Source organism: Frankliniella occidentalis, unplaced genomic scaffold (assembly GCF_000697945.3).
Source record: "Frankliniella occidentalis isolate FOCC.00 unplaced genomic scaffold, Focc_3.1 Scaffold106, whole genome shotgun sequence".
In the NCBI taxonomy this organism is placed as follows: domain Eukaryota; kingdom Metazoa; phylum Arthropoda; class Insecta; order Thysanoptera; family Thripidae; genus Frankliniella; species Frankliniella occidentalis.
Window position 1 is genome coordinate 105520 of NW_026267235.1, and position 13632 is coordinate 119151.

Here is a 13632-nt window from a genome sequence, read left to right on the forward strand (position 1 = left end):
AAAAATTCTTTTAATGCTACACAAACATATCCATTTTATTTAAAGGCGACTGTTGGCTGCTGGCTGCTGTTGCAAATCTCACCCTGCACGATGACCTCTTCTTCCAAGTCGTTCCACATGAGCAAGGATTTGAAGACAATTACTGTGGTATTTTCCATTTTAGGTACCATTTTTACTTTCCTTTGGAATTAATTACCTTTCTGCATTTTTTTCCGTTACTTAAATCAATTTTAATTTGTAGGTTTTGGCAGTATGGACGGTGGTTAGATGTAGTTATAGATGACCGTCTGCCTACAGTTTATGGAGAACTTGTTTTCCTACATTCTTCTACAAAGAATGAATTCTGGAGTGCTCTCTTAGAAAAAGCATATGCTAAGTAAGTCTTATTTTCTTACACCAAAGAGTATCTTCCACTTTTTCTATTATCATAACTGATTCTTGTCAGTTTCCATTACTCACTACTACCAATACCTTTTACTAAGTCTGGCTGTGTGTAAGATTTTTAAAATTATTTTCCCACCAGACTGCATGGTTCCTATGAGGCACTTAAGGGTGGTACAACATGTGAAGGCATGGAGGACTTCACGGGTGGTGTCACTGAAATGTATGAGCTAAGAGAAGCACCTGGCAACCTGTACAAGATATTGCTCAAGGCCTATGAGCGTTCCTCGCTTATGGCATGTTCTATTGAGCCTGACCCACATGTAACTGAGGCGCGCACGTCTTCTGGCCTGGTTAAGGGACATGCCTACAGTATCACTCGAGTGCAGTATGTGGATGTCCAGACCCCTAGACAAAGTGGTAGGATACCCCTTATTAGACTGCGCAATCCTTGGGGTAATGAGGCAGAGTGGAATGGACCCTGGAGTGACCAGTAAGCTTTCCCTTTTATTTATTTTATAAAAAATATTTCAAAATTAACACTGCCACATTAATGTGCATATTTCTCAAATATTACAAGAGCTTTTACTTTGTAGGTCACCTGAGTGGAGGTTAATTCCAGACCATGAAAAGGAGGAGATTGGTCTAATCTTTGATGATGATGGTGAATTCTGGATGTCTTATCAGGACTTCTTAACACATTTCACTCAACTAGAGATGTGTAATTTAAGTCCGGATTCTATGGAAGATGATAACATAAAGAAATGGGAAGCCAACACCTATGAGGGAGAGTGGGTTAGGGGTGTTACTGCTGGTGGTTGCAGGAATTATCTTGGTAAGCATTATTAATAATTTATTATCTTTTAAATTTTATTAAAGTTTACTTGTAAAGTGAATTTTTCAACCAAAAAAATTTTCATTTTTCTTACAGACACATTTTGGCACAACCCTCAATACAGAATTACCTTAACAGACGTTGATGAGGATGATGATGAAAACAGGTGTACTGTAATTGTAGCTCTCATGCAAAAGAATAGACGAGCTCAGCGAAAAAAAGGCATGGAATGTCTTACTGTAGGTTTTGCTGTGTACAATGTGAGTCTGTCTTTCAAATATTGTAGTGCAACATTCTAAATTGTATCTTGGAAAAATATTAAACTTGTATTAATGAATTTCAGTTGGGCCATGATCCCGATAGTCTACCAAAGCCTTTGGATTATAATTTCTTTAAGTACAATGCATCTTGTGCAAGATCTCCGTCTTTTATTAATTTACGAGAAGTTAGCTGCAGATTTAAACTTCCTCCTGGTTCCTACTGTATTGTGCCGTCCACCTTTGAGCCAAATGAACAGGGTGAATTTATTCTTAGAGTGTATTCTGAGAAGCGTAATAACATGGAGTAAGTGTAACTGGCATTAGTCTTTTCTTTTTTCAAAGTGAAATTTGAGTTTTTAAATGCCACTATGATTTTGTTGTTAACAGAGAGCATGATGAAGAGGTTGGAATTGGTCACATTGATCCTAGAGTATGTATCACGGTACATGTTGCCAGTCATTAAATTATAGAGTTTTTGTTCTTTTCCGTCTTTTATTCATAAAATTTTGTTTCATTTTGTAGGTGAAAGATGAAGATGAAGACACTGAAATGGCAAAGAAGGACGAGAAGGTTAAAGGGCTGTTCTTGAAGTTGGCTGGTGAGGATGGTGAAGTGGACTGGATGGAACTGAAGGAGATCATGGACTACACCATGAGGAACGGTATGTTGTGGCTTGCTATTATGTTTTCTTTGCTATTGCTTTCGAATTTTACGATCCCTCTGGACTCTATGTATGTTGTCCTTGTCTGAGCTTCACATTTATGTATGTGATTGAATATCTGCATCTGTTCCCTTTGCCAAGAAATGTCACATACTTCTGCAACAAGCAGAAAATAATTTTTTTGGATTTTGCTCATGTGTTGTTTTGCTGTGATGAAGGGATTGCAAACTTCGCCTGCAATAGCATAACTCCCGCCTCTTCTAAAACAACTCAAAGGGTTCTTGGAATCAACCTCCTTTCCATGACATCGAACTGCACATAACTTCTGAATGCGCTCAACCCTCTACATCACTCACACACTACTTCCTTCATGGCACAACAGGTTGCACTTTGACCATGGTGTGAGATAATTATTCTGTATGGCTCCCCACTCCCTTACAGTAATTTGGCATAGAACAAAGTTAAAAAATTAATCCACCTTGTTCATATTCAATTTTTCTAGTGTGGCATTTTATTCTATTTTTCCCTTTGTGTAACATGTGATTAATGTTTTCTTTTGTGGTTTATTTATTACTTGTTTCTTTTTTGTAGGGGGCAGAAAGTAAGCTGTTTTGTAACCCTGTTTTCATTTTCAAAATTTAACTTATCTGAAGTATATCGGACATGTGTATACACACACAGTCCACAATGTTTTTTTCACAAGCCAGGCAGGTCTGCTTAACAGTAAACTTTTTCAATTGCAAGTAATTAAAACCCAGCACATCTACTTAAATTGTTTGTTAAAAATATCATTATCATTTAGTTCCTGTTCTTTGTCTAAAAATGTTTTTATTCAAAGTTAGTGTTTCATCTATTAATTTCAGTATTGGTTTTATCTAACTTTGGAGGTGGTATTGCAACTGTACTAAAGTTTTAGTTTCATTTCCCAGTAGAATTTACAGAGGGTTCTGTTTTATACACCTTGTATTTAATTTTATATTTATTTTTATCTAGTCTATCCTATCCCTCTGAGACTTTTCTGGCATGTGTGGTGGTCTAGTGTGATTTTGTGTGACATGTCTTGCTGAGGCCATTTTATTGTGGCCAAAAGGCGTGGCTCTGCAAAGCGTCAAGCTCTAATCCTTGCCTGCTTATGATTATGTTGCTAGAGCTGCCCAGTAGACCTAGACCCCCGACCCAACACCAGGTTGCACCCATGGAAGATGATACCCTGGTTGGCCAGCTGGTTAACCTGTTGTGTGGAGTCATTTGCAAGGATACACCACTGGGTACGGCATTTGCCTCTGGTGGTGATCAAGGACATGCCGCTGGTAAGACAATTTTATGCTGGAAAAAACAAACAAATAAGCGTTTAAAAACTCAAATTTGGTGTATAGGGCTCTATTTCAGACAGCTATTGGACCATGTGACCCAGACACTAAATTTCAACTGAGACGCACTAACTCCCCACCCTACCTCTGTAAAAATATTCTTATCCTAACGCTGGTCCATTAACTAATAGAAAGTTCATCAATAACTTTGCCCTCTTCTTTTAAGAACTCATGATGAACTTCTACAATCATACCAAAATTCTACCCTGGGGTCATGTTCTATCTACTAAACCTCACATATTAAATTTTATGGTGCTGGTAAATTTTGTCAAAAGTGTCAAAGGTTGTTTTTTTTTGTCCTCTAGTTATGGTTCTGTTAGTTTTTGATTAGTACATTATGTTTGATGGGAGCACAAGCTTACTGTAATAAGTTCATTCATCCTAGCATCTGGTGTGAATGTTTGCTGTAATTTTTTGCTATGCTTATATTTGATGCTGCTGTTGTGTTATGATTGTTCATGAGAAAAAAATTATCTTTGCTCAAGACCAAAAATAATCCATTGAACTGCTTTATTGATTTTAATGGTACAAACTGTACCAACTCTTAAGAAACTCTAAAATATTAAAATTTGCCTTGATTTGTTATGAAGTAAGATTTAAGTTTGTCTATTTCTTTTACAATAATATCAATATTTTAGTTAAACAAATTTAGAAGCTCAATATCAATATCAATAATTCATCATTCACATTTTGACCACACATCAGCAGAAAAAAGTAAATTTTAACTTGAGAAAATATCTCTGCTCTATCTTAAATTGTTCCCCTGATGTTGCAGATACTCGGTCCTCTGGCTTTGCCAAGGAAGTGTGTCGTAGCATGGTTGCCATGATGGATGCTGACCACTCAGGCAAGTTGGGATACGAGGAGTTCAAGATACTCTGGACAGATATCAGACGTTGGAGGGTAAGTTACTGTAGTTGTTTGTTTGAAATACTTATCCCATCGCTGCTGCTTTATAAATTTTAACTTGGTTCGATATTTATTTGCTTTTTATTTTACAGGCGGTCTTCAAGCTGTACTGCAAAGAAGGCTCGGGTTTCTTGAGTGCATTTGAGTTGAGACAAGCTCTCAACTCTGCTGGTTACCGGCTGAACAACCACATTTTGAATATCCTGTTCCATAGATATGGTGCTTCAGATGGCACTATAACATTTGATGACTTCATGATGTGCGCCATTCGCATGAAAACCATGATAGGTGAGAGTTTGTTTGCACCGAATCACCTTTTTATTCAGAAGGAACCATTGACATTTGCTGTCTGTTTCCAGATCTGTTCCGAGAGAGAGACCCTGACAACACTAATTCAGTTTCTTTCACCCTTGAAGAATGGATGGAGAAGACCCTTTATTCATAGTCTATTTATTAAGCCTCTCCTTTCCATCTTGCTTTTGTACTTTAGCTCTATTTTCTTACTCCCAAGTTTCTCTACATGATATTATTAACTTACTTTAAGATTGACCTTAAAGAAATATGCATGGAAAGGATCATTTGTGCATGGGAGACTAATAGCTAATATAATGCTTTGGCAATCACTGCCAGAGATCTGTATTTTTGTTGAGTATTTTGTACATGAATTATGCAGTCCATTTCCATTCATAGTCTGCTGCTCTTTCATCAGTCTTTTGCAAATCTCTTTTAACATGTTGCTTGCATTTGAGAACTGTGTGATGCTATTTAATAATTTAATTTTAATGATTCATATTTTTAATTGTGCTTCCCCATGTAAGAAAAAGTTGTTTCTAAGTACTGTGTTTAATTTCAATAAAATTTATTTTATTCTTTTGTAAATGTTATGGATTGTTAAATTAATTGCCCTCTTCTACCTTTAATTTGTTTGGACTAGATCGCCAATAACCAAGGACATGTAGAGGTACTGTGATTCGTCAACTCATTCTCTTTATCTCTCAACCCACACACATTAGGTATATGTTTCCTTATCTGTGACGAGAGAGAACTATCTCATGTCTGCTAGTCCTGGGAAAAAAAAATTATGAAGATAATATTATTTGGGATACCAATGGACCACATACAAATCTAGTCCCTTTAAAGCTGAAGACTGAATCCAAGTTTCGGCATTGATGTGCAATTCTTCCTTGAGATTTAGCAATGATATTCGATTTAGGATCGCTGGCTATATGTGACTTTGAAATTTGAAATAAAATCGACGTGAGATGGAATAAATTTCAGAAGTGGCGCAAACTACAGTCATTTGTCTCGTCACTTCCCCTCTGCCCCCTCCTCCCTCTCCCGATCGATTTGCCTTCGTGTACAGTCGCAGTGTACAGTCGTCTGCTTGGAACCGCCGACATCACCAACACCGTATCAGTTTGAAACGTCAGCCTTTAGAATCTCTGTCATTCAAGGGCCTTGCCAAGAATCTTATCCCGACGATACGTCTACTTAGACAGCAAATCTTCACTTCTTCGACCTTGGAAGAAAGGTAAGTGTGCGTAGCGCGTTTTCTTTCCAGCCCCAGTTGGGTGCAACCGGTGGAGGGAAGAGGAGTGTTGTCAAGCACCTGCCCAGGTACTGTTAGCATAGTCCTCAAAAAGTGTGTCATTCCTCGTACCCTGTATCAAGATTCTCTATTTTAAAGGAATACCAGCCTTAAATTTTCTTATTAAATTGACATGGTTATTTTATCTCTAAGGGAGATAGTGTGCAGCAGTCAGAGGTTATAGATGACACTGTAGTGTCATATTTAGTATTAGGGAAATAAAATTGATCGCTTAATTTTTGTTCTTGAGATTTCTACCATTCGAATTCTAATCAGTGCAATGGTACTCTCCAATATTTTTAATTCTATCTTTACTTTATTTTTCCATTACTCATTTCTAAGTGTACAGGTTAATGGAATCTTGTAATTCAGAAATTTGGGTAATGTGTGTTACTTTGGATTGCTGTAGTCTTTTTGTCACTGTTTCTCATAGGTCTAATGCTCATTAAACTTGTCCAGGGCATCCGTAGATTTGCAATGAGTGCTGCTCAGAAACCCCAAATTGTCTTTGTGCTTGGAGCACCAGGCTCAGGCAAGGGAACAGTCTGCAAAAATATAGTTGACGTAAGTGCTGTTAAAATAGTAATGATTGTTTTTTGATAAGATATGTATGTATGTATAATTCTTACCTCTCCTTTACAGAATTACAAGTTCGTACATCTATCAGCTGGAGATCTTCTCCGTGAAGAGCAGAATACCGAGGGGTCTGAGCATGGTGATCTTATTAAAGAATACATTAAGCTTGGCAAAATCGTTCCTGTTGAAATTACCTGTGGGCTCCTTAAAAGGGTATGAATAATCCTAACCCTAACTCCTTATAAATATTTTATGCTTGGATCCTGTTCATATTCTCCTATTTTCCCTTCTACAGGCCATTGAAAAATCAGGGTCTTCACATTTCCTAGTTGATGGTTTTCCAAGAAACCAGAACAATCTGGATGGCTGGGAAAAGGTTATGTCTGAATGTGTTGATGTGAAATTTGTTCTTTTCTTGGATTGCACTGAAGAGGTAATGGTGAAACAGTAATGTAAATGTAGCCTTGTGCTGATTGAGGAACTAACTGTGAAACCATAATCTGTCTAACAGGTGTGCACTCAAAGATGTCTGAACCGTGGTGCCCAAGGAAGTGGACGTACCGATGACAATCTTGACTCACTGAAGAAAAGATTCAACACTTACAGCAATGAGACCATGCCCATCATCAAACACTATGATGGGAAGAGTATGGTGAGGAGGGTCGATTCTGACCGAACACTACCAGAGGTATGTTGTTTGATCATTGATGCTTGATATGCTTCACTACTTTGTACAGATGAAAAACACAATGATTCTGTTTCAGATCTTTGAAGACATCAAGAAAATTTTCACCCCATTGGTTTCTGAAAGCTAAAACCTGTTGCACCTTGCTCTGTATGCATGCTGAAGATGTATGCAGGGAAGATTCCCTAAAACTTTGGTGTTTAGTTTTATGATCAATAACTTAATAATGAAATAGCACCTCTTGAGCATAATAATTGTCCAATTTAACAATCACCATTATTGTGGATGAGTGAAATCCCTCCACAATTGATTAGTCGAAATGGGAAAGGCAGTATTTATCATAAATAGGTGATTTTAGTACAAGTTTAAAATTCAGTTTTTTCCAGATAGATCATGATTCATGTCATTCCAAGATTTAAGTACCTCAGTTTAGATAGGTTTTTTTCTTCTTCTTTTTTTAGTAGATCTTGTCTATATCTCTTGTAGTCACACTACGTAATTAATCTTTGACCAGCCATCCACCCAAGCAATTTGTATCCTTCAATTGTTACCTACTTATTGTTATTTCATCATTGCAGCTCATGTAATATTGTAGTTCCATCTTCCTGTTGCACGCCACTCGAACCAAATCCTACTATCTATCTACAACCGGTAGAACTAGTAGTTAAGTGATGGCAGTTTATCAAATGTTCAGGAAACAAATGAAATTATTATCAATATTTTTATTTTCTCTGTACCTTGATGTTGCAAAGCAAGTCATTGAAAAAATGGAGAATCAAACTCCTTGTCTTGCAAAGTTTGTAATTACGTTTTGAGTTAATCAACTTTTCTTTTGTATCATTTTAGAAGTTTTTAATGTAAATTTGTAAGAATATTTTCATAGGAAAGAAAACCAAGTCATTTTATTTGATAATATTTATCAAGTTCTGACTTTTCCAGTCTTGTTGTACCCTGTAGCCAAAGTTTGTGCAAGGATGGTAAATATATCATTCACTTCAATAAAAGAAAAGTACATTTAATTATTGAGACTAACTTATCTTGTCGGTTCCCGGTCATTTTTCCCAATCCCTTTTCCCCAATGTCGTTTTTTCCCAAATTTTTAGTTCCCAAAAGTCTTTTTCCAAAATGGCCTTTCCCAATAGTTATTTTCCCAAATTTATGTTTACAAATTTATTTTCTTAATGACAATGAGTTCCAAAATAATTCTTATTGTTCATTGGCCATGTAGTAATCCAAAGTATTTTGTAGCCTATGTCATAAAAAAAGGGCAAGTACATCGTCTCCTTCAGCAGTAAACATAGAGAGACCAAGAATGCAGTTGTTGAAGATCAAATAATTTTAAAATTTTAAAATTCTCCTCCATTTGCCAATTTTCTCCAATATCTTGTCAGATCCGCACACACACACATCCAAGGAAACCTTTTTTCTCACGGAGACCTCATTGTGACCCCTGTGCTGTGGTCACGATTCCTTGCACTTGTGAGGTCACAAGTGCAAGAATCGTGACCTCGTAAGTCATAAACAAAGAGGTCACCATGAGGTCTTCGTGAGAACCGCGTTTTCCTGGGGCACAGCAGAAAACGTTGCTGAGAAGTCATGATCGTGAAAGCCCAGCCTATCCCTCGCTCCACCATGCGCCAGCCCAAGGGAAGGCAGCGCTCCTCAAGCTGCCCCACCCCTGGGCCTCTCTTGGGTGGGCTGGGCAACTGGATTATTTTGGACCACCACCACCACACACTTGGGGACAATGTCTAAGATCGACTGCATGGATCCTGCTGATGAGCTGTCTGGAAGCATCTGTCTCACTCAGACCTCTGGACCGATTCACAACAATTCGTCTCGAGATGGGGCAAGATGATATCTTCTCGTGATCCCTGGTGTGGAAGGGAAGGGAAGGCCAACCAAGGCTTTGCCCCCCCCCCCCTTTTCCCACTCCCTCGCCGATGTGCTAACGGGGCGTTTTAGGAGGGTCCCGGGCTAAGGCATTCCAGGCGGGGCGTTTTGCTAAGGGTAATGGTCAATTTGTGCCCCCTCCCCACTCTTTCCCCTTTCCCCAACCCTCCCGCCACTCGCGCCGGGTTATAATGGAATGATGCCCATTATTTCACGCCACCCTCTTCGGCCCCGAGCCAAAATAGGATTCCAGTTGCAGGCAGGGGAGAAGACGTCCCCCACGGGGGAGGGGGGGGGGGGGGGCTGTCAGAGCAGCGGCGAGGACTTGGCGGAGGAGAAGTATGGTGCCTGTGCCATGCTGGGTCGGCGCATGCGTGATTGTGTCCGCCAGAGGGCCGCGCCCTAAATCACGGCGTGGGCAGATAGTTAAACACCAAGTTGATTCCGGGCCGAGGCCGAGGCGTGCTTGGTCGCAGGGGCCGGGCCCCCCGCGGCCCCGGTGCGTCATGTGATCCCTGTAATCTCCTCACTTCACACTCGCCCCCCTCCCCCTGTCACGGGGTCGGCCTTGGTTTCCACCCCGTGACCTCCCCCTCCACCCCCCCTCGTCGGGATCATCAGTGCTGCAGTAGTGGCGGCGGCGGTAGTATTTTATGTGGCCGTCTGAAAACTTTGTGACGAGGCATATGTTGGCAGTAACTCATCCTCCCTCCCCCCCCCCCTTTCCACGGTCCTCATCCCCGCCCGCTCCCCCCTCCCTGGGGGCAGCGTCGCAACAAGTGACCCCGAGGGGAAGGGGGTGGGGGGATGGAGGGTCGGGGGTAAAAATGGGTCCAGGCCGAGGAGCCCCGGCCGGGATGAGCCCCCCTTGAGAGGCTGGAGCAAGGGATGGAGCCGCCCCGCCCCGCCCCGCCGGGGGATGGAGTGGATGGAGAGGTCCCTCTGGCGGGACCCCCTCATCTGGGGCCGTTCAAGATCCACGAGTAGTTCGCTTTACTCGTGGCTCGGATAACATTTTTTTTTTGCGACCATCTCATTATCTTTTAGAGAAAAGGAACTACAACTTTTCGTTTCTTATATTATTTGTTTTTGTCATATGTGGGGAAACTTTATACCATGGCTTAAGATCGTGATTAAGGGGGCGCGTACAAATACTACATCAGCCTTCCTCCCATCCATTCAGGTGAAATATTGACAATATTCCCGCATGGAAATAAGCCTATCAAAAATGACACTTTTATGTTTACTCTGACATAAAATGCCAGATTGGCACGGCCCCACTTTGCTTGCACTTTCGGCATACTTTTTGTATACTTTTTGGACACTTTGGCCAGTCACATTTTTAGTGTACTTATTTCCATGCGGGTTAGTAAAGAGGAATAAAAGTAAGGTCAAATTATTATCTTACATTCTCTTTTCAGTGCTAAATGTATGATCTGCCAAAAACACGCGTGACTTATGGGCGTCCTTACTGACTCTGCTCCCCCCCCCCCCCTATTTTCCCTCTTCTTCCCACGAGATCTAGCGGGTCGAGGACGCAAAGACGACGCGACGCTCTGGCGCGGATTTGTTCAACATTTGGGAGCCACTGGTGTGGAAGCGAGTCGGTCGGTCTGCCTTATTTTTTCCCCCTCCCGGTCCCGGACCCGAGGTCTGCTGAAGCCAAAGCCGTCGTCAGCGCCGCGCGCTATCTGGCTGGTGCTTCCCCCTGCTCGCTTTCAAAGAAGCGGTCGACATCACTAGTCGCCGCGCGCAGCGCTGCTGAATCGGCTTCTGACCGGACCACTGTGTGTCCCTCTCAGAAAGAGAGAAAGGGGGCGGCGGTGAGGGGTTGAGGACAAAGACAGAAGCCCCGGCCAAACTGCAACACACGGAATTAGCATGAAGGGGTCGCAATCAAGGCATTCCGAGTTCCGGGTGTATCAGAGCGGACGCTGTCGCCTGTAATCGCGCCACGGCCCTCATGCGGCCCAAAGAGGGTATGCAATCCCGCAACACTGCAGCGTCTGCTCTGTTATAGCCACTATAGGACTCTACTGATATACTTTCGGACAAAGTTTAGTGGAAAAAGGGGCTGCGTCGGGTCTGGGGCTAGATCATGAATATGTTCGGCTCATGTCAAGTCGCCACCACCTCTCGTCACCGGGCGGCGATCGGCTGCTCCGCGCGCGCTGATTGCCTTCCTATTGCAGCCCCATTGTCCGGGCCGCCGCCCCGCAGCCCCGGGGTGATCGCATGAAGCGGCGGTGTTCAAAGATCATTCACTGCAGTTTCCGAACGGAGCGTCGTACAAATACGTTTCCAAATGTTTTTCAAGGTTCCTTGAGATTTCCAGTCGATTGGCGTGACTCCGATCGCTGAAGTTCAACGCGTTCCGACGCGTTTAAATTATACATTTTGGAGACGCGCGGGGCTGCCCAGCAGCGCCCTCTGTTTTTCCATGTCACAATGCATTTCACTAATCATATATCTCATTCCTGTAATGGAAAGCCCATAGGGTGAGCCACGGCTTACACCGGTGCAGTATATGGAATCCAAACCAGAGGGTGTCCAGGAGGGTTATAAGACAGGGACAGGACGTTAGTCTCAGAACAGGGTGAAAGGGGGGGGGGAATAGCTTGCGTTTAGTTTACGGGGTGCTACGGGGAGCAATGGGGTCTTGATCCTCGCCGCCTTTTAAACGCGTACTATGGTCCACAGGCAAAATAACGTTCCCAAGTGCTCAGGACCCCATAGGACCCCGTAGCACCCAGCAGCACCCCGTTAACTAAACGCAAGCTTAAGTCATGTATCAATCTAGCCATGTTGCCCCTGTATGTAGTAAAATTAACCGCCAGCTCCCTGCCGCCTCTAGAGAGAACGTTCTGTGCCCAGATATCAATGGGGCGTTGTGCCTTTAAAACGTTCTCTGCGGCGTGACTACTATGTGGTCACGCTCCTATGTTGAATCATAGGCATCAAAAATGAGTCGCAGGAAACGTGTTAAGCCGTCCAGCTGTTGGGCAACCTAGATTTACAGTATAGGCTGACCAGTCACCAGTACCTAGGCACAGCTACCACCAGCAGAACAGCCACCTCAAACACCTAAGCGACGAAGGGGCGACGGCTCGGCACACAACTATTTCGGTTTCAAACCCACAACGGTGACAGTTTTAAAAAAAGCAGACAAGCTGGGCATGAACTATTACTCAAGTTACGTACCAAACCGTCAGCAACGCCAGGAGGTCTGCGCCGTGGATTAAACCACGAGGAAAAAAAAAAAAAAAAAAAAGCAACGCCAGATGTTGTTTTTTTTCTGTCGCGATGTCACCGGTCTGTGCCCACAGCTCCTCGGCGTTATTCGCACCTTCAAACAGTGACCGGGACCGGGACAGAAGACGCACGCTAAGGCTCAGGCTCAGACAGAAAAGTTAGCCTCCAAGTGTTTGGCGTGCCTGTGCCTGTGTCCATCTTCACTCCAGACCAGTGGATCATTGTTCAACTTGCAGTGATTTCGAACGGTATGTTTCACCACTGAGAAATTGTTTGATGGGGACTTGCCGAGAGTGACAGCGCTGCAGAACGGGGAATCGTATCGAAGAAGCAGCACCATAACCTTTGCGGACACACGTAACCTAGGTTTTCGCTTTTCCGCGTTGTTTGTTTTTAAAATATGCAACCCTACTGGCGATAAAGCCTGTCTTGCTGGTTACGACCCGACCCTGATGGACTGGGGGACACTGAGGGATTGTCCTTCGCCGATCCCCGCAAGTCCCTCCGGATTTTGTAGTCCCTCTGCTGTCCTTAGACAATCCTTGTGATAATCCTGACGAAATTCTGTGATATTTATGATATCTGAAGTCCCTGAGGTGTCCTTCGACTGTCCCTGGGTTTTCACCGCCTTGCCTGTATTCAGAGTCCTCCGCAAACCACATCCCTGGAGGATCCCTGGGAATTTCTCCCTCAAAATACCCGGAGATTATTCTCACTGGCGGATCCCTGAAAATAACTGAGTGATCCCTATTAAATCCTCACCCAACATCTCCAGGTATTTTCGGGAATTAACTGTAGTCATCCCTCAGGTCGACCTGAGCAAGAGGCCGTCGTTGCCATTCGTGTTTATAAAGAAGTATGCAAATATCGGATATGATGTGTACGAAGTCTCGATGTTAGTCTTTCACTTCACAGTGTTCGTTGGAAAGGTCGCCATTTTCTCTAAAATGTTGTGGTTTGAACAAAATAAGCCTATTTTAATGCAGATTTTCTGTCAGTTAGTTCTATATGAATGATAGAGGTGTTGCAATTAAATCTTTGGACAGCACAGTGAGGTGCTTGTTTCGCCATCCACTTATCCAGGGCCGTTTTTCGGATTTGTCAAGTGAAGCAGACGATTTCACGAATGTGCGTAAGCATGGTCCGTTTGAGGTTCAGATGGGAGTTGGTCGGAGTTGGTAGTTCAAACCTCGTCAAAAACGTCATCTCTACTACCCCCCCC

At 42.6% G+C, this 13632-nt stretch overlaps 3 protein-coding genes across 11 annotated transcripts in view; all 3 read left to right on the forward strand.

Moving 5' to 3' along the window:
* Window positions 1–5295, forward strand: part of LOC113207313 (calpain-A) — a 35150-nt gene extending 29855 nt beyond the window's left edge. For 2 of the 4 annotated variants that reach the window (XM_052269968.1, XM_026423822.2), the window contains exons 5-16: window positions 46–163; window positions 242–376; window positions 524–874; window positions 978–1216; window positions 1313–1476; window positions 1560–1780; window positions 1864–1906; window positions 1999–2137; window positions 3286–3447; window positions 4283–4410; window positions 4509–4704; window positions 4776–5295. In XM_052269968.1, coding sequence (XP_052125928.1) covers window positions 46–163; window positions 242–376; window positions 524–874; window positions 978–1216; window positions 1313–1476; window positions 1560–1780; window positions 1864–1906; window positions 1999–2137; window positions 3286–3447; window positions 4283–4410; window positions 4509–4704; window positions 4776–4861 — 1982 coding nt within the window. In that variant the 3' untranslated portion in view covers window positions 4862–5295. The remainder of the gene's footprint in view (window positions 1–45; window positions 164–241; window positions 377–523; window positions 875–977; window positions 1217–1312; window positions 1477–1559; window positions 1781–1863; window positions 1907–1998; window positions 2138–3285; window positions 3448–4282; window positions 4411–4508; window positions 4705–4775) is intronic. The other 2 variants (XM_052269970.1, XM_026423824.2) reach the window with 1 other exon arrangement.
* A 474-nt stretch (window positions 5296–5769) lies between these two features.
* LOC113207314 (UMP-CMP kinase) lies at window positions 5770–8284 on the forward strand. Of its 6 annotated transcripts, XM_052269971.1 has the most exons (7): window positions 5953–6033; window positions 6347–6384; window positions 6464–6568; window positions 6647–6793; window positions 6876–7013; window positions 7092–7268; window positions 7345–8284. In XM_052269971.1, exons 2-7 carry the CDS (start codon window positions 6358–6360, stop codon window positions 7393–7395), a joined length of 645 nt encoding a protein of 214 aa, XP_052125931.1. In that variant the 5' UTR covers window positions 5953–6033; window positions 6347–6357; the 3' UTR covers window positions 7396–8284. The 6 variants fall into 6 exon arrangements, with proteins under 6 accessions (XP_026279610.1, XP_026279613.1, XP_026279612.1 ...); XM_026423825.2 differs by lacking the exons at window positions 5953–6033; window positions 6347–6384 and adding an exon at window positions 5770–5947 and having other exon boundaries at window positions 6438–6568; XM_026423828.2 differs by lacking the exon at window positions 6347–6384 and having other exon boundaries at window positions 5771–6033.
* A 4181-nt stretch (window positions 8285–12465) lies between these two features.
* The window catches only part of LOC113207329 (uncharacterized), a 5466-nt gene continuing 4299 nt past the window's right edge, over window positions 12466–13632 (forward strand). Inside the window, exon 1 of the mRNA XM_026423847.2 lies at window positions 12466–12658. The gene's annotated coding sequence lies outside the window, so the exon portion shown is untranslated. The remainder of the gene's footprint in view (window positions 12659–13632) is intronic.

Excerpts from the sequence above, each read along its gene's own strand:
- LOC113207314 (XM_052269971.1), top strand. The coding sequence starts at position 6,358 with ATGGAATCTTGTAATTCAGAAATTTGG. Across the intron at positions 6,794-6,875 it reads CCTGTGGGCTCCTTAAAAGG|GCCATTGAAAAATCAGGGTC; the intron begins GTATGAATAATC and ends TCCCTTCTACAG. Across the intron at positions 7,269-7,344 it reads CTGACCGAACACTACCAGAG|ATCTTTGAAGACATCAAGAA; the intron begins GTATGTTGTTTG and ends ATTCTGTTTCAG.